This window comes from Protomyctophum bolini, assembly GCF_963924005.1.
Source record: "Protomyctophum bolini genome assembly, chromosome: 1".
NCBI classification, from domain to species: domain Eukaryota; kingdom Metazoa; phylum Chordata; class Actinopteri; order Myctophiformes; family Myctophidae; genus Protomyctophum; species Protomyctophum bolini.
The window spans coordinates 23,106,051-23,132,676 of NC_137862.1; the positions used below are offsets into that span (position 1 = coordinate 23,106,051).

Consider the following 26,626-nt stretch of genomic DNA (forward strand, 5'->3'; position numbering starts at 1 on the left):
ACACACACACACACACACACACACACACACACACACACACACACACACACACACACACACACACACACACACACACACACACACACACCACACCTGAAGCAGTCTGAGCCAAATCGTAACATACACTCGCATATCAGCACCTCTCTCTCTCTCTCTCTCTCTCTCTCTCTCCTCTCTCTCTCTCTCTCTCTCTCTCTCTCTCTCTCTTTCTCTCTCGCTGTCTGTCTGTCTGTCTGTCTCTCTCGCTCCATCAATATGGTCTTTCAAAACGGAAAGCAGTCTTGTCCTTATGGTACACTTAACAATGGACAAACACTCGCACAGCTGTGTGTGTGTGTGTGTGTGTGTGTGTGTGTGTGTGTGTGTGTGTGTGTGTGTGTGTGTGTGTGTGTGTGTGCGTGCGTGCGTGCGCGTGTGTATGCGTGTGTGTGCGTGCGTCAGAACAGGGACAGTGGAGTTGAACAGGGAGAGGCTGTAGTTACAGTATGTTGCTCCACTCCACTCAGCTCTGCTCAAACTCACTCACCGCTCGTCTACACTGCCCCCCCCCCCCCCCCGCATTGTACTTTTCCTACAAACAGAAGCTTTGATGTTTAGAGGCCCGTTGCACAAACCAACTGGAGCACACTGTGCTCTTCCTCTGACACCCACACACACACACACACACACACATACACACACACACACACACACACACACACACACACACACACACGTATACCCTCCTACCATCACTGTGTGCTCTATTATTAGAACCTTTATGACCCCCACCCCAGCTTGTACCCTCGTATCATCACTGTTTGCTCTATTAATAGAGCCTTAATGCTTCTCAAAGTGTGGTAAGGGGGCATCCCAGGGGTCCCTGAGGGGGTTCCAGGCGCTCCCCATGCATGCAGCAAAATGAGGGACAATTAGGGGCTGTGCATACACAAAGACTTTTTTGTTTCTTTGTTTGTTTGTTTGTGTTGAAGACAGTTTTGTAAAAAATGTAATGTAATGTTTAAAGCACTTTAAGGACAATAGGACAATGACCACTGCCACTCACAGTGTCGTCCTTAATTAGTGGGATCTGTGCTTATTAGGCAGACAGAGACACCTGCATTCAGATGAGATGAGATGAGATGAAGTGTTTGAACTCAACTTGATGCCAACATGATGGGATCACGGCTTGAAAAGGTTGAGAACCATTGTTCTATGGCAGAGAATAACCATAGAATCTATGGTATAAATGTGTTGGAGCGCTCCTCTTCCTAGCGCTTCAGTTCTCCCGACGCCCAGTGTTTTTTGGCACAGCGTCCTGGGTGCTTCAAGCTGGAAACAGTTCAACGTTTGGAGAGGAGCGCTGCTCTTTTGATCCTCCTGTCTGTGTCTGACAATGCGGTCATTTTACGACCGACGTTGAATCATTACCACAACCATGAGATGTTTCAGCTAAGCTATTGGTGCTAATAACATAGATCAGGACATTTGGTTGATGGGTTTGAACGTTGCGGGTGTTAATAAACACTGCATGTGAGCGATATGGTCATGTTATCCAAAGTACCCTCAATCTGCTCATTATAATCCCCTTAATCCCTATTCGAAAGTAGCTATCAACAAGCTCAAAGCGCGTCGCAGCACAATGCGCCGTGACTCTCTGTTGATGAGAGAAAGAACAAACGAGATGGTTACTCACCATATCAGGACCACAGGAAGTCCCCTCTGCAGCGGGCATGAACTTGGTTTCACATCGGTGTCCCGTACGGTGACACCACAGTGACTTACAGATGTCCTGTGAAGCAAAGCAAGCACACCAAGGATGAGATGTCTGTCAAAGGTGAGTTACAAATGTAGGCATTCAGCAGACTGCATTATTGCGACTGTAGGTCGCTATGAAAACCTGCATCTACCGTTAGCCTCCATATATGGTCACGCCTCGTGACATCACACCTCCATATATGGTCACGCCTCGTGACATCACGCCTCGTGACACGTCATGCCACCATTAATGGTAATCTCAATATATGAAGATCACATCACTGACCACATCTAACCCTGGATAACAATACATGGAGAAGACTGGATCATCACTTAGATCTGAAGATATGGAGCCGGCCACCAACTCTACATCTGACCTCAAACCTCAAACCCTTATATCTCCATATATGGAGCTGACCTGTTCTGACATTCCAGACAGACAGTTCTGGTCAAGCACAGATTTGACCAAGATCCTCTGTATACACGTGAAGAATTGGTTGGATTCTTATTTAACCAGTAAAAACACATTGAGACTGCGTCTCTTTTACAAGTGGGAACTGGCCAATACTACATCATAAATGTCACATTTTGTAACAGCAAATAAAACATCCATAATACGCCTTAAAGTACCTATGAAATAAATACAACAAATCACAAAAGTCCTAAACTTTTACAAGCAGGGCAAAATACACAATATACAAAATCTAAACCGGGATAATAAATATATAGGCATGAACATAGGCTGTACAAATCCAAACATGTGCAGATATTGGACTGTACATCTAAGATGAACCTCTCAAGGGAACTTTCAAAGCCAATTTTAGTCTGGACTGTAGGTCGTTCCACGACCAAGGGCCAAAGAAGGCCAGACATTCCCCCCCCCCCTCGGATTTGAATGCTGGTACTACACAAAGCATTTGACCTGAGGTTGAGACCATTTTGGACCAAGTCGAATTTGGAGGGAATGTAAGACGGCAGATCACCCAGAATGGCATAATAAATGAAAATATGCCAATGTTGCAGCCTGCGAGATGTCAATGAGAACCAACCAACTGCAGCATACAACGTGCAGTTCTGAAAGGTGAGTTTGTTATGAATCTCAATGCAGCATGGTACAGGGGATCCAATTTGGCCAAGGTGGAGGAGCAGGCAAACCTATAAATGGTATCACCATAATCCAATTGGGACAGAAATAGACCAATGACCAGTTTTTTGCGAGTTGAACAAGCAAAACAAGCCTTCAATCTGTAGTGCACTGGAGTGCACGTGCACACACACACTCACTCACTCACTCTTCCAGTGGAATTGTCAACAGGGATTAACAGACAGTAAGGGACACAGCTGTGATCAGGTGAGAATGATTTGACCAAATGTTTCCACGATGAGATAAAATCATGAGGTGAAATCATTTTTGACACCTCATTATAAAGCATCTTCGCCATAGTGTCCTCTTACTATTTGAATCAGTGATGCCTGGACTTCAACCCTGTGTGCACACGGACGCACGCACATTATACATTCTTCCTCTGTGATGTAAAGCCCATGCTAATCCTCTCTATTGAACCAATGAACATAGAAGCATGTGACTAAATAATAACTATATTCGATCCATTTGGAACACGCATTATTTTTCTTTTCAATTTCCCGAGTAACAGTTTTGGACATACATACAAGGTTCCCAGCCTACAGTGACGGTATGCTCACCACACCAACCGCCAACCCCCCACTCTGCTGCATGGCACAGTTGAATGACATGGACCACCTCTGTCGCCTTCACCCACTCGGGATAAATGTCGGAACATTCTCCGATCAAAACATCAACCGGCCGTTAGAGACCTTAATCCCAGTTAATAGCTTAGTGGTCAGAAAGGCCGCCTGGTAATCAGAAGGCTGTTGGTTCTCCTCCCAGGCCCCGGTCTATGTGTCAAAAGAATCCCTGAGCAAGAGGCTTAAGGACTAAATGCTCCTTCCCGAGCGCTCGTCACAACCATCTGAGCAGCCATCAGCTGAGTGAAGCTGAAAATGAGTCTCCGTTTCCCGTCGATATATAATGGAATATGTATTATATTATTGTTTTACCGGCCAAGTGTCTGGAGGGAAGAACATTGTATGGCGTAAGCTTTTCTTTAAATGGTCACCTTAAGCTTGTCTTAAACATTTGGTCTAACGACACACACACACACACACACACACACACACACACACACACACACACACACACACACACACACACACACACACACACACATAAAGCATACTGAATTGATTTGAACTGAGAGACAGAATGGAGAGTGAGTGAGTGAGTGAGTGAGTGAGTGTGAGTGTGTGTGTGTGTGTGTGTGTGTGTGTGTGTGTGTGTGTGTGTGTGTGTGTGTGTGTGTGTGTGTGTGTGTGTGTGTGTGTGTGTGTGGGCTTGCGTGTGCATGTGCATGTGTGTAATATGTGAGAGTCTTCATCCTCTTTCTACTGTATGACAACTGATTCCAAGCAGCTGCCTGACAGGCATTAGTGTTGTGACATTCGCTTCCTCAAAAAGCCATAGTTCCTCAAGTCAGGCTGAAGAGAGACATTCCTCTCTTCAGAGACAGCGCGTCACAATCATTGTAACCACTTTATCCTTTTATACATTGGCTATAAAAAAATAGCAGATATACAAGTTGGTTCTATTGAATAGCCAAAGTATTAATGGTTAAAGTAGTTACAATTCTAAATGGCAGGGATGCTTTCCCAATGCGTTACGAAAGCAGTGAATAGGCCAGGCTGTGTGTGATGTGTACTAATCCTCCGTAGAGGCCGTGTCTATTTCCCAGCACACAGCCCACCATGGCAATCTACAGGAGGATTTACATGTGAATGTGCATCTTACTGAATGCACCTATAATAAAAGGCTTATATGGAAGGCCATGGCTTTGTGGGGGCCTTCTTTCACTATAGGTTGAATACTTTTAATGCAGGGTTAAATGTGGGCTGTTGGGACCAGTCAATAGGTTTGTCCTACCAGAGACCATGCAAATTAATCAAGTGCAAATTTTTCGCCCCCGTCTCGTTAGCGCTAAAGAACGCGGCTAGGCGTGGACAATAGTGATTCCCTGGTTCATTAATGGACTCTATCCATTAGCCTTTAGGGGGTTTGTTGGCTACAAGGGAGGGACGTAAAGGAAGGAACGTAACCGAGGAGGAACGCTGCCAAGGTTCTCAGCTGCTATACGACTGTTTCTCAGGGGAACTGAAAAATAAAATGTGATTTTAAAAGTTTTGCTGCCATTTTTGTTGCGTGGAAACAACTGCATTTCTGTTTAGGGTTGGGATCCCTTAGGATTGTTAAACTATTCTGTGTAACGATTCCCTCCGAATGGTCAGATTCCTTAACGGTTGCCTTTAACATTTATCCTATAGGCGGCAGGCCTATATATTTTTAAAATTTATATAATTTGGGCCTTCATTAAAATGTTTGATGAACACAAATATCCTACCCGAGGTTTGACGGGAGAAAACGACATATGCTTTTATAAGTTCATGGGGACAGACGCGGCGGTACTGAACTAATCGCGCGTAGTAACATTTTATTGTGAAAATTAGAGAGCACCCTCAGCACCGTTTCCGTTCAAACAACATCCCTTGTACAACTAAATACAGCATGACGTTCAGTTGACTTACTCACAAAAACAGATTAAAATCATCTGACAATGTGAACAACAACACGTGCGTACCAAGTGTATGCACGTTCTCGCGCATGGCTATGCAAGCTTGCTCCTCCGTTCTTCACTTGGCGATCAGAGTTCTGAACAAACCAGACCACTGAATGTTGAAAGCTGTAATATTTTGTTAAAAGCATTTAACACACCTTAAAATTCAGTGACTGTCTTTAGGCTATTTAGTGCGCTCACAGGTAACTGGGTGAACATGGGGGCCGTTATTTGACACTGACAGGGTGGGTGGGTCTAGTTTGTATTTTGATATAATCATGGGTGTGGGGTTGGTCTACGGATCTGATTATTGACAGGTGTCAAAATTCGATCTGGCAGGATTCCGGTTCCTCAATGTTGGATCTGGTTCCTCTGGTTCCTTTTTTTCTTTTTCTTTATTTATTTTTCTTTATTTATTTGTCATTTTAGATTTGAACCAGTATAACCATTATTTTATACAAAAATAGCAGATATACAAGCTCATAGCACCGTTAGCACGTCACTTCGTGCCATGCTATGAGGTTGTAGAACTGATATTTTTGTATTTTTGGGGTAAATTTATGATAATTCTTTTTTAAGCGAACATATTTTACCTCAAATCTATGCTTCTGGGTGTCCCTGGAACAAAATATTTTTAGATGGGGATTGGCGGCCAAATACTTTGAGCACCGTTTGAGCACCACCAATGTGGCAACATTTTTAATAAAACTGTTTTTAGAATCAACCTCAGGACTTAATGAGTTAATAACATGGTCCAACTCTACATTAACAGTAACCACTCTATCATTCATTGTAAAAGTTATTATTATTATTTTTTACTAACTAAATTCTGTATCTCACCTTGACAAAGTCCAGGTTGCAGAGTTTGGCTTTGGATCCAAACTGCCACTTGCACTGTGTGTGAGCATCGTACAGCTGTCCAGGCAGCTGCTCGGGGTACTTGTACTGGCCGATCTGCTTGGGCTCGTCCACCAGGCAGGACGCCTGGGCCGTCCTGGATAACACAACAAACATACCCTCATCAGTCATCAGTGTGCGTGCGTGCGTGCGTGCGTGTATGCCGTGCACACAGCGATTTGCCCAAAATATTTTTGAAAACGTTCCCCCCATGCATAGGAATGCTGGGGTTGGCATTTTAAGTTTTAAGAATATTTTGATTATCGCGATAATATAGTTAATGACAATTATCTTTGCCCCAATAATGGTCATTAAAAGTCATTTTCATACGGTCCCATCCTTAGTGTGTGTGTGTGTGTGAGACACGCAGACTGACCCCAGGAAGCGGCTGAGGTATTGTCTGCTGCAGGGAGACCAGGAGAAGACGCCATTGCTTCCCGCCAGAGTGGGAGACATGATGTTACCTTCTGTCTTACGGCACGGGTTCCCCTCACCGTCATGGATCATTCCAAAGCTGCACAACAAAACATTTAGCAAAACATTTAGCATAACTTAATGATGACGGCACATGGGTTCCGCTCACTGACATCGTCGTTCCAAAACTACAGAACAGTGGTTTTCAGACGTTTTCATGTCAGGGACCCCCAAATTGATTATGTATTTGGCAGCAGACCCCCATTTGAAAATGTTTTGTGCCAGGGACCCCCAGAAGATAAGGAAAAACAAAAGAAAAGCAGCGTGGACGTGCTATGTGTTGTATAGATCTGCTCTTTTTTAATAGCCAATGCTCCGTTCTCTCCACTGGCTCCCGGTCGCTGCCCGCACAGAATACAAAACTCTGATGCTGGCATACAAAGCAACCAAAGGTATGGCTCCCCCATATCTTGCAAGTATGATCGAACCCTACAAACCCTCCCGCTCACTCAGATCAGCCAACGCAGGGAAGCTGGAAGTACCCTCACTAAAAACGCTGGGACAACGCTCCACACGTCCCAAACTCTTCTCCCTTCTGGCTCCAAAACTGTGGAATGCACTTCCCATTGCAGTCAGAACTGCAGCATCACTCCCAATCTTCCGCCGTAGTCTGAAAACCCACCTTTTCAGACTCCATCATGGCCCATAGCACTTACCCCACCCCCTTAGATAGCAATTCTGTAGACTTAGATAGCATTTGATACAGTCTTATAGCATGTTATGTAGACAGCATAAGTGCATTGTATGTGCTATTGTCATAGCACGTCATAGTACATATGTATAGCATAGTAGTATAGATGTATAGCTTATATGTATAGTTTCATTATAGATATTCCACTGTTACTTTCTTAGCTTACGCATGTTTCATGATAAATGTTTTTTATGTGATGTATACCCATGCTTTTTTGTTCTTGCTTAATGTAAGTCGCTCTGGATTAAGAGCGTCTGCTAAATGCCTAAATTGTAAATTGTAAATTGTATAAAATATGGATAAAAGGGTTACACTGATTGTGATACCCCACACCACCAAGGAACCCCACTTTGAGAACCTGTAGAACACACAATGGGACAGAGATAAAAATAAATATATGAACGGCATTATGTGAACATGGGAATGCATTGGGTTGGTGGTGGTGTAGTGCCGTGGTGTTCACCTGCATAGTGACTTATGGTTGAAATGTGATTTGGTGACGGTATGTCTGTTTGTTCAGATCACACACCCTCCCCCCCCCGCCTCCCATTCCCCAGGGCCATTACTATTGAGTTGGTTTATATGGTTGTGTTCAGTTGCCACAATAAAAGAGTTGGCATGGCTTGTGAGCAATGCTCAGGTCATTGTAATACTATGCAAACAAAGATGGCCCAATATACACAGTATTATATTTTCTGATGCTGTTGGCCCTCGATCTGCTTGCACTGAGGGTGACAGCTGTAAGTGGCCGCCTGTATGTGTGCAGTGTCCTCAGCCTATCAGAATTCTTGTCAAAAGGCAGTTCAAGTGAAAATGAATTCCCTAACAAAAAAAATGGCTGCCGGTTCCGTAAAAGAATCCAGAATGGAACCAGTTCTAGAACCAAAGTTATTTTGGTGGAAAAGGGGCCTCTTGAGTTATTGAGGGTTTTATTGTGTTGTCACTTGTATGAACACTAGACTATGGTGCATGTTTTCAACCCCTCCCCTTCCAATATGATGTCATACATTAAGTAATTACATCCACTCAAATTTGTCAACGATTAACAGCTTCTAGCCTGCATTCTATACAGTATGTTCATCTGAGGACGTCATTGCTACCCTGGCACCTGTTGTCTTTATTCCACTCAACTCATTGAGACATCAAACGATTACAGGTTATTTTGTACAAGTTGCTTCTAGTTGGTGCGGTGGCCCCTGCCAGCGCAGCTGGAGTAATCTTACTTCAGCATCGAAATCTACAAAGATATATAAATCTTATCTCAACGGAAACATGTAAATACAATTAAACTATAGCATGGTGTGGCCCGTGGCAAAATAATGTTGCCGTCAGGTGGAAAAATTTAAGGCCTAAACAAATTTATAGTTAAAGTAGCCATGCAATCTGCACATTGTGAGCCTGTAAATCTGCTATGTTCACTACACTTGTGTGAGACTTTTGTGTGATAAAGTATAGGGCATTCATTCACGAAAGAAAACAAAACAAACAATTTTGACTGCAACGATATGTTATTCACAGGATGAAGTATACGTATCCCAATGTGTGTTCATCATTTTAAATTGGGACATATTTATTTATGTCACTCAATACAGATTTATAAAGCTGTAAAAAAGGAGCTTCAAAGAGAAGAGCTTTAACCCTCCCGGGAGTGAAGAGTTATTATGGAAGACCCCGGGTGGAACGTTATTTATAGATTTTATCATTCAACAAATGATACGGGGGTCCCGTGTAATATATCGTCCTGGGGCCCTGATTTCCCAGAAGTGAGACTCCTTCCTCAAGCCCAGTGCAGCTGGGCTTGAGGAAGTTTGTATGAATTATTTAATTGCTTAAAGCCTCACTATATAACGAATGAATGAATAAAACCACATTTTTGTCCCGTATTCTATTACAATATAACTGGGGTTGGTTGTATTTGGTATCATTGCTCTTCTATCGAGACATTTAAATCATGTCAAAGGTCATGTATCACCTAGACACGGGATCTGACACGAAGTTTGACCCGATGTTCAAAATTCAGTTCATCCCCTGAGCAAGCAGGTCGGCTATCAATGTTAAAGGGTAGAAGAATGTTTTCTAATATAATGCCTGTGATATGATATGATATGAGGGTTTCCAGCCTACGGGTATTCTAATATAATGCCTGTGATATGATATGAAGGTTCATGATATGAAGGTTCATGATATGAAGGTTCATGATATGAAGGTTTCCAGCCTGATTCGCTTTGTTCCGTGATTTGTTTTGGCACTTTTCACACAAAACTGAGAATCGACCCGAGGCTTCTGATTGGTCTGTGGTGCAGTTTGGTAAAAAAAAACATGCAGTTTGACGTCATATCAATGTGCCACTACTGTTGTTGCCCTGCAACCGTTCATCCCCTTATCATTCAATAAACTCACCCCACACAGTTTTTTTGTAATACTGAATCTGACATATTATGATATTGGACAAGTGAATCAAACTAATGTTTACTTTTTACCATGGGTTTTACTCTCAAGTCTCAAAATGGCCCTAATGTTTTTCAGCAGTGAGAAAAGCATGGGCAGAGTGTCTGATGATGTATCAGCAACAACGTCGCTACGTAGCAGGTGACGTTGTGAAATACGAGTCAAACAGGAGGATGGCCAGACTGAGTAGTGAAGTGACGAAACAAATCACGGAACACAGCGAATCAGGCTGGAAACCAGGCTAATGAAGTGGTGCTGTGGCTGGTGTTTGACCTACTTGTGGCCAGACTCATGGGCGATGGTGAAGGCCAGGCCCAGACCAGTGTCCTCGTTGATGGTACAACTCCTGTACTTACTGCACATTCCACTGATGGGAGCGAAGCCTGCACAAAGGACATAAGACACACAGGACATAAGACACACAGGACATAAGACACAAAGGACATAAGACACACAGGACATAAGACACACAGGACATAAAACACAAAGGACATAAGACACACAGGACATGAGACACACAGGACATGAGACACACAGGATATGAGACACACAGGACATAAGACACACAGGACATGAGACACACAGGACATGAGACACACAGGACATGAGACACACAGGACATAAGACACACAGGACATGAGACACACAGGACATGAGACACACAGGACATGAGACACACAGGACATGAGACAACCAGGACATGAGAAACACAGGACATAAGACAGGTATTAAAGCATCCACACAGGGCATAGACAGGTACTAGATGGCGCGGAAGCCTAGGGTGCCGGCCCGGGTGGAGCCGCCGTGGGTGCAGATCTTGGTGGTAGTAGTAAATATTCAAACAAGACTGTAGAATGATAAAGTAGGGCATTCATTTACAGAACCTGAAGGAGTAAGGAGTAAAATGGGTTTTACAAAAGTCAGCCAGGGAGTGTGTGTGCACAGTTGTGATCGGGCAAATGGTGCCAGAGATTAGCTGTGCACGGACGGACAGACGGACGGACGGACGGACGGGGTGCAAAACATACTCCCTCACCATGACGGAGACACTAATTGGTAAGACTGTAACAGTGATACAAAGAACATAATCATATCAAGGCCTCACATATCTCTCTCTCCCTCTCCCTCTCCCCTCTCTCTCTCTATCTCTCTCTCTCTCTCTCTCCCTCCTTGCATCTCAAAGCACATTCTTGTGGTTTGGGACATCTGGGACCATCTGGCCGACAACAACTATGTCTATCATATGTGTACGTACGCACACAGACACGGATGCACGCACGCACGCACGCATGTGAGCGCACGCACGCACGAATGTTAGAGAGGGGGGTACCAGCTGTAACGTGCTACCTCAGAATCCCCTGCACGCTGTAAACGGTGTTAATATGAAAACCCACAGAGGACAGATTGGACTCTTTATGAAATGCATGGAGCCTCCAGTCAGTCAGTCAGTCAGTCAGTCAGTCAGTTAGTCTGTCTGTCTGTCTGTCTGTCTGTCTGTCTGTCTGTCTGTCTGTCTGTCTGTCTGTCTGTCTGTCCTTCTGTCCCCACTATACCACAACTATTTTGAAGTCACATATACATTTCGTTGCTGTCGGGTGGAAACGAGTCGGGTCGGGTCAAAAACGGTTACTATTCAGGCCACTACTTTTGTGCGAGACTGTAGAATGATAAAGTAGGGCCTTCATTTACAGACCCCCCCCCCCCCAACATAAAAGGTTAAATTGTGGATATACAAGGTTTCTGCATGACAACCGCATGTTGTTTATTCACCATTTGCATGGCATTGCAAAACAATTCACATAACATGGAAATTGTCCATCAGAGTGGAGCCCTATAAGGCCTTTTCAACATCCTACATAAATCCATGTACAACCATGAACGGTAAAAAAAGTAATAATCTAACGGTCATGTTCCCAGCCAACTGTTCCAAGTATCTGCTGCTCCTGTAGCCATATGGTCAGTGGTGTAAAGTAACTAAGTACTGTACTTAAGTAGGCCTACTGTACTTTTTTAGGTAGTCTATATGCACTTTTTACGTATTTCCAATTTCCAGTACTTTTACTCCACTACAACTTTAGTTACTAGTTTCATTGTAGATTTGGAATATTATTACAAAGCATATAGACATTGCGTCCATCTGAAAATTGCCAATCTACAAGCTTGTAGATCTGCTATTTTCAAAAGATTTTTAGACATTTGAAAACATGAAATTCTGCTTTTGTTGTAACTTTGAGTAGGCCTACATTTTGAATTCCAGACTTTTACTTGTAACAGAGTATTTCTACATTGTAGTATTGATAGTTTTACTTAAGTAAATCATGGCATACCGCTTGTCATTTATACAGTGGCCATCACACACACACACACACACACACACACACACACACACACGGACAGTACCCAGGGTGTCGCATGGCTCGTTCTTCCAGGAGCAGATGTCCAGTCCAGTCAGCAGAACGGCGTGGTCATGTCGTTTCCCGGCCTTCCCCACCAGGCCACTCTGCCACTGGCAGAAGCTGTTCAGAGACTGGTCCGCATGGTGGTTGATGTTCAGACCCAGCTGCAGGCAGGCAGGCAGGCAGGCAGGCACGTGCGTGAACACACACACACACACACACACACACACACACACACACACACACACACACACACAAAGAGGGTCAAGATCAATTATCTATTATCTACTATATCTCTTACATCTTAATTCTGTGGGAAACCTAAAGCTTGCAAAGAATACAGAAAATAGCAGAATGAACAAAGAATTACTGCTGTGTTTAGAATTAGAATTTAGGCTGCTGTTCAGACCGGCAGCCCAAATCTGATTTCACATCCAGATCGGAGTGGGATTGGTTTTATGCAGTCAGATTCAAATCAGATTAGCAACAAAAATCTATTTTCCATCCGTTCTTTTGCTGTTCAGGCTGGATAAAAACAATGAGACTCCAAACAGGATCAGATTTTTACAGTTCAATACAATTTTCATTTGGGGTCCTTCATACTCAATTCATCATTTAATGACATTCAAATATACAGTATTATGAAAAAACATCATAAACGGCTAGAAATTAAAATGGAAAACGTTTCTCATGCCATGCGACCCATAGCAGAAAGAACAAAGGCACTGCAGGAAGACAACGTTTCAGCGTTGATACGTCTTCATCAGGTCAGGATTGAGTACCGAGAACTGGTACCGGAACCATACTAGAACGGTACCGCCATGTACGTCCATGTAATAATACCACTCATATAGTGCTGAATGTGTACTGTATTGTAATGCTGTGTAACTTGGGTGATGATTTTGGCTGATCTAGAATCAGCGCAAAGCAAGGCAGCACTATAGCATGCTCTAAGAATGAAATCCAGTGTCACTCTATAAAACTTTGTTCAAACTTGGCAAAAAAATGGAAGACAAAAACAAAAGGCGTTAATGTTATTGACAATTATTTTTGTATTTAAAAGCATTGGTTCTGAAAACATTTAGGCAACGGCACAGTTTAAAAAAATAATACCGGTTTAAATACCTAGTTATGTTGGACAGGCTGCAATGACATTTAAAAGCAGGTGAGAGGAGGCAGACGCATGCCCTTCACTTAGCTGCTTAGTCCATGAGTTATCAACAATAATGAGGAGAGCATCATTTGTGGGCCCATAGGTCAGAAGTCTATCTCCTGTTCCCTTAGCATGAGTCAGCTTGATGTACAAGTACCCCCCCCCCCCTGGACATGATGCTAGTATATGTCACAGGGACTTACCTCCAATCCAACCATTGATGCTGAGTGCCAAGCAGGGAAGCTGTGGGTCCCATTTTTATACTCTTTGGTATGACCTAGCCCAGGATTAAACCCCCAACCTCCCAGTCTCAGGGCGAACACTCTAACCATAACGCCACAAAGCTGTTTGTGACTCGCCGCCGAGTGTCTATTCACCCTGAGCTATGCGCATTTGCCATGCTGCCATGTCCGCTTATTATAAGCGCCTTTGGGCTTGTTTTTCTGTAAAGTCGCTCGTAAATCTTGGTAGTTGTGGGTTGTGTTTTCTTGGGTGTAGTTGCTTATTTGGGCTTACTGTTTAATGTTGTTTAAACCAGTGGTGGTTCTCAAACATGTTCATGTCAAGGACGCACAGATTAATATGTACTGTATTTGTCTGCGGATCCCCGTCTGGCACCTCCATAAAAGATGTGTGTATATAATGTGTAAATGTTTTCATATTTCCATCAAGATTTCTTTGCGTTGCAGCGTGATGCGCTGTGAGCTTGTCGATCGGCTATTTTCAAATAGTCGTGTGTATGCTCATGTGGCCTAGATGCTTCTTTTGGGATTGTTTTCATGAACCTGACCGCTTTGTGTCTCTTGCCAAATCTGGTTGCCGAGAGTTGAAAAATGTTCTGCTTTGGGCAGACGGCTGCACTCTTCACTGTCATCATTGAGAAACTGCTCCCCCCTCAAGCGCTCCCACATGAGCGCTTTAAGAAGAATGCCTTGCACTTTCAGCTGGGGAAAAATAAACACTTTGGTAGACGCACGGCCGTATAGAAACACTCTTCAATGTTGCCATGTTCGCTTATAATAAGCGAGTTTGGCTTGTGTTCCTGCAAAGCCGCTTGTAAATATAGGGGTTGCGTTATTCTTTCCTTTTTTTTGTTGCTTATTTGGGCTTGCTTCAGTGTAACCACTTCAATCCTATATACGTATTATTTCCCAAACATCTTAAAAAAGGATTACCACAGGGGGAACCGTGGCCCAAATACATATTCATTCGGGGGTCCTTGACAATGGACAAAAGTTTGATTAGTCACTTGTCTTTGGGCTTGTTCTCAAAGACCTTGGTTGCTTGTTTATCTGACAAAACCTGGCAACACTGGCACACGTAGAAACAAGCCAGAATCAAACAGAGTGGATGGACTCACCGGCTCCTCGTCCAGCAGCAACAGGCTGACCACCACAATGTTGATGTCCGTCCCAATGGTGCCGTCTTTGAACAGACTGGATACCTGCATCAAAATACACACTGATCAATGGCTTTACAAGACATGACAGGACACTTTATCATCTAAATCATATAAATTCCATAAGTGTATGTGTGCGTGGGTGCTTGCATGCATGCATGTAGCCTGGAAACCAGACGAATCTGCCACAAAAAGAGCATGCCCTGCTCACCCCAGAGTTTTAGGTGACCAATCAGAGCACTATTCACCAACATTCAAAGCGGGATTTGATTCTCTTTGTAACAGCCCCTTGGAAATGAATCTTCTACACTGAAGTTCAAGACTCTTATCTACACAGAGCTAGTTTAAAAAATAATGTATACATTTGAGTGTCATGGTCACGTCCTGAGCCCCCCTGTTTGTCCATGAGTTTCCTCTGTCTCTCCCAAGTCCTGCTCCTCTGACTCTGATTGCCCTGAGTGCCATCACCTGTGGGGACCAGCTGAGCCAGGTTGGGTGATGAGCTCCAGTGACTATTTAAACTCTGCCTTGTGTTTGTTCAATGCTGGATCTTAAATTAGTGTCAGGTTTTATGTTCAGTGTATCATGTGTAATTTGTGTATGTATTTCTGTTTTCCTATGTCATTTCCCTAGTAAAGTCAAGTTTATGTGATCTTCTTGTCCTGCCTTTGTTTGAGTTCTGCACTTGGGTCCTAACACCTGCGAACCGTGACAGTAAGATCCAGCCATCATTGGACCCAGCAGAACTCACCAGCGCTGAACAGAGCACTCTTTGGCCATTCTCTCCCTGCGCCACTCACTGTGGCCAGGATCCTAACTTCCTACGTACCCCTTGTCTTGCCTTCCTGAGACTTGGAGACCCCACCCTCCTGCTCCTGTCAAGTCCTGTGTTCCTGCCTGCGCTGACCTGGGAGGCCAGCCTGTGCAGCACCCTACCTACCCTAATGACCAGCTTGTGCCCTCTGCTCCGCGTTGAGTGTCTTGATGATGAACCGCGCCAGAGCCCTGGCTAGCCATTATCCTGATGTCCCCTCCTCCCCCGACGAGGCGACGACCAGCTTGTGCCCTCTGCTCCGCGTTGAGTGTCTTGTTGATGAACCGCGCCAGAGCCCTGGCTGACCGACGCCCTGATGTCCTCTCTCCCTTGATGACCAGCATGTGCCCTCTGCTCCATGTTGACACGTCTCTGTGATGACCCCCACCAGAGCCCTTGCTGACCACTTCTTCCCAGTTCCTCCTGCCCCACCTACCTGAGGATCTCCATGTTCCACCCCCGTCATTCTGAGTTGTCCTCTGGTCCAGAGTGGCCTAGAAGGACATCTGGGATCTGTCCCTTGGCGGGAGGTACTGTCAAGGTCACGTCCTGAGCCCCCCTGTTTGTCCATGAGTTTCCTCTGTCTCTCCCAAGTCCTGCTCCTCTGACTCTGATTGCCCTGAGTGCCATCACCTGTGGGGACCAGCTGAGCCAGGTTGGGTGATGAGCTCCAGTGACTATTTAAACTCTGCCTTGTGTTTGTTCAGTGCTGGATCTTAAGTTAGTGTCAGGTTTTATGTTCAGTGTATCATGTGTATGTATTTCTGTTTTTCTATGTAATTTCCCTAGTAAAGTCAAGTTTATGTGATCTTCTTGTCCTGCCTTTGTTTGAGTTCTGCACTTGGGTCCTAACACCTGCGAACCGTGACAGTGACAACTTGTGAAATGGGACATTCTGCAAAATGAGTACGTTCTACTTTTGGTACTCTAAAAGCAGCATTTTGATACAAACTTTTGCACTTTTACTCGTGTACATTTGAATTCCGGACTAATTTAGTAAAGGTCTGCATTGCAGTATTGATACTTTTACTTTTGGAGTACCTTTTCCACCACCACTCTCTCTGCCATAATGGTCTCACCATGTTCATGACGGTGAGGATGTAGGTGGTGACGTTGTCCCTGCCGTGCTTCTCCACCATCTTCCTATCCGCCACCACCAGCGTCTCCACGTTCAGCCCGCCCACCCGGTTGGAGTTGATGGGCGACCGGCGAGCCCTTCCCTGCCATTGTCCTTCCACCTCGAACTCGTCGGGCATGACGAAGCGGTCGGCGTCGGCAGGAGGAGGTTTGGGAGCATCTGTGCAGGGTGGGGAAGGGGGGTTGGGGGGGGGGTGAGGGGGTGCGAGACAAGCTTTAGACAGTGGACGTCACGGGCGTGTTCAAGGTCACACATAAAGTGACAAAAGTCGACGGTGCACAGCGGCCTGTGAGACCGTACCATGCTACTTTCTAGCAGCTAGAGATATATGGTTTGTTGTTTTCCACTACACTGCTTCACAAACACTGCGTAGGGAGCCATGAATTTATGGGTCCCTTTATGTTATTGTTTCCTACATTTTGGTTTTAAATAATTATTTATTTCAAAACATTTTCAAAAAATATCCCCCCAAGAAAAGCTAAAAAAATTAATGAATTAAAAATTCATTAAATTATTTCACTAGTTTAGGTCCTGGGGTAGAGGTATCTGACTGTTGAACAACATTATTTACAACAAAATGACCTTCAGCAGCAACACCAACAACACCCCATAATGTCGCCACCATGTTAGAATAAAAGATATTGATCATGTATGCACAAAGTAGCACTAATTAGAACATCATGTGAAAGAAAGGCCCAAAGCTACACAAACAAGCAGGGTTGGATTTGCAGATGGGACGGATGGGGAGGGGACGGGGTGCATTCTTAGTTTAGACTAGTCATTGACTCATTGGTTAGACATGGGTTAAGGTTAGGTTTAGGTGTGCTGCCCCGTGGGAGGTTAGGTTTAGGGTGAGGGTTTCAGATAGGTTGTAGTTGTAGGACTAATTACTGGTCTAACCAATGACTATAGTCTAAACCAAAAACTGTCTAAACTAAGTACTGCACCCGGAGGGGACAGCCATGCCTTTGCTTTTGATATCCCCCTGCTGGGCATTGATATAGCAACATAAGTTTTTTAGCAAACTGTTTTTAGAAGGCATTTGTAGACTTAATGGGTTAAATGCATGCATTTCCTTTAGGGAAATGTAGACTGTCTGATATGTTGTGTCAGCAAAGCTTGCAGAATCATCAAGGATCCAAGCCCTCCCATGAACATGACTGTTTGGGATGGCTATACGCAGTCTCAGGGCCACTGGCAACAGACTGCTTCTTTCCTCGTACTATTTCCGTCCATGCTAAACCCCTTATTCCTAAACTACTTTGCCTTTTTTACTATTGTGAAAAACATCTTTCAGCTTGTAGCTATTTTAACTGTTCAAACACGTTTTTTTAAGGGGACGAAAATAGAGCCCAATGGGTTCTTAAAGTAGCCTACAAAGTAAGAAGGGTCCCTTACATACATTGCTTGCGGCGACCACAGAAGTGTTGCCTCTGTAGCTTTCCGTGTTGGTAGTCATGGTGACGCTGATGATGCTGATGTACATAGGGGTTGCCAGGTTTGGCCGCGCTGTGCAGAGAAGGGTTGCCAGGTCCACCGTGGATCGTGTGTTCGGCGGAGCGCTTGTAGACGACGTGCGGGTGATGACCACCGGGGGCGCTGTAGTTGTGCTGGGCAGCCAGGAGGTGGGACAGTGGAGCGATGAAGTACTCCTCATCTGATACGCGAATCAGACCTGACTGCAAAAAGTGCACGCATGCACACGCACACGCACGCACACGCACACACACACGCACACGCACACGCACACGCACACGCACGCACACACATACACACACACACAGCATTAACAAGAGCTTGGGAGTTGGGAATAAATAATAAGTACATCGCAACACATGTGGCTCTTTTTTCCATTGCATGCAACACAACAGTTTAGGAGATAACTACACAAAACACAAATTTAATAATTTCACTCTAAAGCACGTAACTTCGTTTGGAGAGGTGTTACTGTATAGAAATATAATAAATTAACTATTGAACATTTTAAAGTCTCGAATCCTACATCTATCAAACTCCTCCATTGCTACAACAGCCCTGACAGTCTCTTCTGATTTAAGGTACATGAACTACAGCACAAAGTCAAATCCTTCACACAGGACACGGACAGGCGGCAACTTGCCTCACGTCTTGCCGTCACCGCCAACCCGAGCAGAGAGACAACGGCATCAGAAATAACAAATATTGGCAGCCATCTTTGTTTATATAGTATACTAGTATGGCAATGAGCTGAGCTTTGCTCATAATATGAAGAATACACCATGCCAACGATTGCTCACCCAATGTACTTTGTATTGTGGCAACTTCAAACAACACGACCACTTAAACCAACTCAATATCAATGGGAAAAGGAAAGGGAGAGAAAAAAACAACAGACATCGTAGCAGTGATGGACTAAGCACTCAAATCCATACAGGAATCAAAGTATTTTTCGGGACACACGCCTGCAGGTATTTCGGGGCATGGCTGAGTCTGCCATGGCTGAGTCTGCCATTCCTTCACGGAGTGATAACAACACAGCTTACCATTGGATTAGGGAATATACAATTTTTTTTGTTTTTATTGTATTGTAGCGCAGGATATTGCTCACAACCACCACTATTGTGAACGATGAAAACGGGACCGCCAAATATTCTAAACTTTCCACGATTCTTCCAATAATCATATTCTTTGACATCCGACTATTTGCAGGATCAATATATAGAACACCTACAGGAAATGCGTTGCCTGCGACCATGGGACCCGTATTGGAATGTGTCTATATCCAGCTTTTGGCGTGTGTGCACAAACTTTGTCCTACACAAACGACGATGAAGAGCGACCCTCACTTCACATGGGTGTGATATGTATTTAATTAATATTTGAAAAAATTCAAAAAAGTTAGTTCAGGATTTAGAAGGAGTTTTTAGAATCGGCTGTTAGTAGGAATAAAAACAAGCACCTGAGAGGAAGTGGACTAAGAAAGTTCCTGTTTAACACTAAAAGAAAAAACTAAGAGCTTCTGTTGTGTGTAACCTAAAATTTGTCCTAAAACAACAAACATTAAGGGCTCGAGCGTATGTAATTCTTTATCCACAAGTAATATAACATTTTCTGTGAATTACGCATTTAGGAGCTTCCACTGTGTGTAAACGTTATCTTGCGGCCGCACATCCCACTATTAATTTTGCCGACACCTATATTTGCGGGTGGAGGTGTGTCTGCAGGCGTGTTGATGCACTTTCCCTATAGTTGCTATCTCATGCACACAGGTTAAGGACAACGGAAAGTGCCTCTTCAAACCACCCGTAATGCGATTCCGTTTGATAAAAGAATGCACTCCTCAGATGGTGCAACCTGAGTTGGAGCTGCCTCGGCTTGACGCATGCATGTTGCAAAACACTCACAGCTCAGAGGTCTTAATTCTCCACAAATCTGTGATTATAATTTCCCTATAATCAGCAGTGTCAATTCCTTGAGCGCATTGTGTTTAATTGTCTAGTTGGAGCAGCACAACTTGGCTGCGTTGGTCGCGGAGTGGATGGCAGATACTGGACAGTGGACACACAAAACAACCCTGATATAAGTGTATTCCAAGGCAGCAGGCATTGCTCTTCCACAAGGCAAGATCCGGGGCATAATGGATTATGGATAATAGATCTCTTAACGGGAATGGCACTGATTGGTTTAAGTTGCGTAACGCCCAAACCTGAAACCACACCTACTGTATGTCCTATGCATAATAATGGGTAGCGGAGGTGTTTTAAGGATGTAGGTGAAGATAGCATTTTTTACGGGGGAACGCCTCTTACACAATACTAAATCCCAAAATGAAGGAGATAGGGCTCCTGCGCGAGATGGAGCCCAAGATGCCATTGACAATGAATGGACAATTTTGAGTGACATTGCGTAACACAAACATTGAAGACGAAGGTGAGGACGCAAATTCTGTGTCCTGTGCCAATTCCTTCTTTTGCTGCTTCTGGCAGCTCAACTGAGACAAGGGTTAAATTGTCTTCTTCCCCAACAGGGAAGCAGCGACTTCATAGTAGAACACCGACACATAAACACTGGATGTCTCCCAACGGTACACAGCATTAAAATCAGTCCACTTCCCTGCAACAAGCCCTGAGAGACTGGTTGCTGAGGCAGCTTTCCTCCCTGGCCATAACCAAAAGGACCAGCACAAAGTTCATGTCAGAATCCACCCCAACAGAATACCACGTATTTCTTTAACCAGTCGAGCCTTAGGTATTTTGTTGTTTCTGCACTTTACTTGGCTATGGTCTATTGCTTTTGCATTTTGCAGAGTAGAGCACCAAAGTCTGGCGTCAATATCGATAGAGGGCGCTAAATCCACAGGTTTGTGTAATTTTGTATTTGTATTATACTCCACATAGGGAGATTTTAGATACCCTCATATAAGAACTGTGTTTAAAAAATTAACAAATCAATAAAAGAATCATCCTGGCTGTTTCGCCTGGGTGTTTCTCATATTGACTGTATCAAATATGACTGACTGACTGTCGTAAACGATACAGAGAGACCTCCCAGACAATATCGCAGAGACAGTTTGTTTCTTTTTGGACCACAATTCTTATATGAGACGATTTTAAGATGACCCCATGTTATTCTCCATAGAAAAAACAAGGGAAACCCCCTGGAACCAGGGGATGAGCGAGTGACATCAGGACTTTGGCGCTCTATATTAGTCTTGTCTGATTAGCTTTTTGTGTGTGTGTGTGTGTGTGTGTGTGTGTGTGTGTGTGCGTGAATGCGTGCGTGTGTGCGTGCGTGCGTGCGTGCGTAGCTGCATGCGCGTGTGTGCGTGTAAGTGTTTTTATGGATGTGACAGTTCACTGCTTGACATAACTGTAGCATGCAAACCTAATTTATAGTAGGACAATAAAGCTGAACATTGACACAAGCTTATGAATATTATAAATATCAGGTCAGCGTATTTTTGAAGTCTGATCCGGGATAAACACAGTTGGCAGCGTTCGTTGGCAGGTGGGAAGCCAGCAGGGGATTGTGTGAACTTGTGAACTGAACCACTTGTTGCCCCTTCAGTGGGGAAGTGGGGAAGATATTGTGCCCCTTCCTGCATGCACGGATCAAAGCTAAAATAAATCTCACAACTGCAATTCATGAAACAGCATTTCAAAAAGCAGTGGGTCGTGGGTACCTCTATGGTCTACTGGCAATGTGCATGCAAGGTTTGGCGCCGATTGGTCCAGGGGTTTGAGGGATTAGCTCCAGGCAGCGAACACACAGACAGAAAGACACACAAACAGACATCACAGACACACAAACAAACACAGACAGACAGATACACACAGACCCTCTCATAGTCGGCTAGCCTCTTACAGAGACATGCAGTGAAAGAGACATGCGCCCATACCTCGAATGGAGCCGGAATTCAATACTTAACTTCACTCCACACAGGGTCAAATGAGGTGTTCATTTCTATTCACCACACTCTCCCTTTTGCTTCTGTGAGTGTTATTGTACAGAGGCCAAGCTGTTCAACAGGCTATCTCAACAAACAGAGGCAAACGGGGGAAAGATGTAGGGGTAAAGTGTCCTTTTGCCCCCCAAACATTTTTGCAACCTGATCTCACGCCGAAGCCATCACAAAGTGACATTTGTCCCACACGGCCACACCAGTCTTTATTTTTTACGGAAAAATGTAAATGTGTTATACCGGCAGGAGAAGACTCACAAGTACTCAGAATTCAACACTTAATCCAAAGCCAGGAATACTTAAATATTGGACATTTAGTCTGGAATGTGGACCGTGCGGACCACGTAGACACCAGTAAACCGGAATAATTACACGTGTGAGTGTTACAAAAATGATACGCAGAGTTCCCCAAGGCTCCGTTCCAGGGCCTCTTCTGTTCAAAATCCACATGCTCCCACTGGCTCATACTCATGGAAAACAAACTAAATATGCAACCATAATTATGCAGATGACACAGAGATTACAAAACCATATCACCATGCAAGGGACTACAGTCCAATACAAGCATACTGTAGATGTAAATGTATTGAACAAATCAACGATTGGATGTGAAACAAGTTTCAAATCATCAGATATGAGATACATTATCATTTTGTTTAGAGAACATATTTTCTATATATTTTTTTATGAATACTCAAATTGTGTAGCTACATAGCAGTGAGTTTGCCTCTTTTTATAACTGTCACTGTCAGTGATCATGGACTGTACTGTGTTTATTGTGGAATGATGATTTGTTGCTGAACTTCACATTTCAACAACGATGAGTATGACACAAATAAAGTCACAAAAGTGACTTTATCACTCAAAACGCTTCCCTACCCCTCTTTCTTTGCTTACAGTTCTGGATATTGTCTACATCTGATGTTTTCAGAACAGGGCTTTACATTTGAATTCAATTCATACGATTATTCTGCCAGTTTAACCAAACTGGCGTCCATATTTTGCAAAAATCTAATCAAATCAAAAACATTCTACGGTCATCCTGGAGGATTGAGCTGGATGTTTTTCGCAGTGCAAATCTATTTGCAGCCTTACTAAGATAAACAATGACCTCTGCTTCCCCACATGTGTGAAAAACACTGCTGCCAATAGGAAGCAGTCTATTAAGACAGTGGTTCTCAACCTGTGGGTCGAGAGACTCGGGACCACCAGGAGGGTCCCCAACACAATTTTGGGGGAGTCCCCAGATGACAGTGTCCCCAGATGACAGTGTCCCCAGATGACAGTGAAGTGACAATTAAATGACTTTTAACACGTCAAAGTAAAGGATCTAAAGATGTAAAGAAAAAGTCCATTACTGCATAAAAACAAAATTGAATGCCGCCTCAACTCCTACAATTCCAAGAGCTTGTCATGGTGGGGGTCCCCCGTTTTTCGGGGGTCACAGCTTGAGGTTGAGAACCACTGTACCACGTTTAAGACACATGTTGACATTAATTTGTGCTTGTGCGTGTGCGCGTGCGTGCGTGTGATGCGATGCGATGTGATGATTCGGATAATTTTACTCTCACAGAAACAGAAAAAACACATAATAGTCATGCATATGTACCAGGTATCAACAGTAATTAATAGTTATATACAGTATGGGTATCATCAACAGTAATTCATTCCTATGTAATAGTTATATACATGTACAGTATGGGTAACAGACAGACACACACACAGACATGATCTGCTAGGTCTCATAGTAAGTGCTCACTGCGTTCGCAATCATCAACAGTAATTATATGTAATAGTTATATACAGTATGGGCATCATCAACAGTAATCCTACTATAAATGTGCCACGTCTCTGTGTGCGTGCGTACGTACGTATACCTGTGTGTTCTTCCTCAGTTTCACCGCAATGGGAGGCTGTGATTTGCGGCATTTTGTACAAAACGGGGCACTCCTAAAAACTTTGGAAGCCAAGTAAAAAATGTGTGCATAAGTCGGCCTCCTGGTGGCGCTATAAAGAGCAGATGTGAAAAAGCAGGTCAAAGGTTTTTCCTTGACCTTTGGGAGTGTGCGTCACAGATCGGTGTAGTTACAGGTATAAACACCAATGGGCCAGTTATAGCGCCACCATGAGGCTGATGTGAAAATGTTCATGTGGCATTTCTTCCTCTGCCTAGTGGGGATGTGTGTGCAAAATGTCCCTCAAATTGCACTCATGATTTGAGGCATTATGTTCAAAACTGACCAATCCTGCAAACTTTGGAAGGCAATATAGCCAATGGGGATGGAAAATGGGGAAGCGAACAGGTCCGTGTTGATCACATGACTATAGAGCGTCGCAGTCCCGCCCCCTTTCATGACGACGCCAGGCCCAGGGAATAGTTCCCAATGCATTTTTCCCATAGACATTTCAAAGACCTTATAAGCGTCGTACAAAGCCAACTCTTGACAAATCATAACAACAAACACAATATTTTGGACCAAACAAATAATTACAAAGAAGTACATTAAAAAAAAAAAGTGTTGTAACCTTCCGTTTTCTTCTTCTTTCTAATTATTTGTTCAGCCCGAAAAATTGTGTTTGTTGTCATGATTTGTCACGACAAGAGTTGGCTTTGTCCGTGGCGTAAACGTCTTTAAATAAATACTTTCTGAAAAGTCTATGAGGAAAATGAACGGGGATTTCTTTTCCGGGGTCTCTCGAGGGGTGGCGGGACTGCAACGCTCTATAGAGTAGTGTATATACCGATTAGGTGATGTATGGATAAAATGTGTACGAGTAATATAAAGAAAATGTGTTTTGCTCAAATCTGCCTTATGTTGGCATTATAACAGGACGAAATTGGGGCAGAGGTTTGTCGTTGGCATCCAGGGAGTGTGTGTGCATCGCCCGGGTCAACGGTGCCAGCACGGACACACGGACAGAGTGCTGTCATGCTTGTTTGAAGCACGGGTAGATAGCTATTTCAACTTACAGTATGACTATGAGATTGCTTCGTTGGACATACCGGTTGTATAATAAGCAGACATGACAACCCTGCCGCCCACCCTCATGAGATGAAGTGTTCTGAGATAAAAGCACATCGTATACACACAGACATGCTGATAGTCAGATATGTGATCTGGTATAATGATGTGTACAATGAAAGGAAGGCAGGCTGGCTGGATAGAGTTTCACACGCAGACAGTCACCCAGACGCCCCTGCCAGCTGCTCATTGATAAGCACACCTTGAGTTAGGGCCTCACATTAACACTTGTAAGACTTAGCAAGATTAAAGGTATGTACGTTGTTAGCTAAACACCACTTCACCTTTCTACCGTACTTACACGCGCACACACACTCGCGCACACACACACACACACACACACACACACACACACACACACACACACACACACACACACACACACACAAGTCACACTTGTACTGATAACCTACTTAAGCATAAACACCCATTCGTCACTGTCGTATTCGACGCATTCACCATGCTTTTTGAGCTTGCAGATTGATCTCTTGCTCTGTGCTTCTTTTTCCTCATTTGCACTCTTACACATATACTCGCTCACACACACGCATGCACGCGCGCACGCACGCACGCACGCACACATGCATGCATGCACACACACACAAACACTGCACACGCGCGTGCGCAGATGGCCGGTCAAACCATATACCGCCAGTCGAACTCCTATTTTCTCCATGGGAATGAGCGTGGACTTTCCCTCATCATGTTCTCTCTCTGCTAACAGCCTGTGATGTGGCTCTTTCAGCCCCACAGCACCACATGCATGCATGCCTTCCTTCCAGCCATCAGCTGAGTCCTGTATACTGAAGACGTACTGAGATTCTTTTTTAAGTAAAAGTAGCAATACCACTATATATATACCACTGTACAAAGTGATTTTTTGTGTTGAGTAAAAGTACAAAAGTATGACTAGTAAAAGTCAAAAGTTTTAGCATATACATATTTTGAAACGAGCACATCTACAAGCTCACAACGTGTTGTGATGCGACACATTTTGTGAGCTTGTAGATTTGCTCTTTTGAAAAAGCCAAAGTAGTTTTGTCTTAAAATAATCCAAATCTACAAAGTAGTAAGTAAACATTTTCAAGTAATTGTAGTGGAGTACAAAATAATGAGTACTATATTTGCCTCTGAGATAGTGGAGTAGAGGTAAAAGTTATTGTACAAGTGCAAGTGGAATTACTCCAGTAAAGTACAATACCTCAAAATTGTACCAAAAAACAGTACTTGAGATACAGTACATGTACTTTAGTTACTTTCCATCACTGGATGAGACAGGGGGGAGGAGAGCAGCGTCGTTAGCTTGTCTCTGTGTAAACTGTAGGCTCTT

General features: G+C 43.9%; 1 protein-coding gene across 1 annotated transcript in view; it reads right to left on the bottom strand.

Moving 5' to 3' along the window:
• Positions 1-26,626, bottom strand: part of adamts18 (ADAM metallopeptidase with thrombospondin type 1 motif, 18) — a 78,235-nt gene that overhangs the window by 33,937 nt on the left and 17,672 nt on the right. The window contains exons 4-11 of the mRNA XM_080761574.1: positions 18,236-18,512; positions 16,775-16,992; positions 14,843-14,926; positions 12,334-12,493; positions 10,211-10,316; positions 6,697-6,834; positions 6,264-6,417; positions 1,676-1,771 (exon numbers count right to left, since the gene is read on the bottom strand). Coding sequence (XP_080617700.1) covers positions 1,676-1,771; positions 6,264-6,417; positions 6,697-6,834; positions 10,211-10,316; positions 12,334-12,493; positions 14,843-14,926; positions 16,775-16,992; positions 18,236-18,512 — 1,233 coding nt within the window. The remainder of the gene's footprint in view (positions 1-1,675; positions 1,772-6,263; positions 6,418-6,696; positions 6,835-10,210; positions 10,317-12,333; positions 12,494-14,842; positions 14,927-16,774; positions 16,993-18,235; positions 18,513-26,626) is intronic.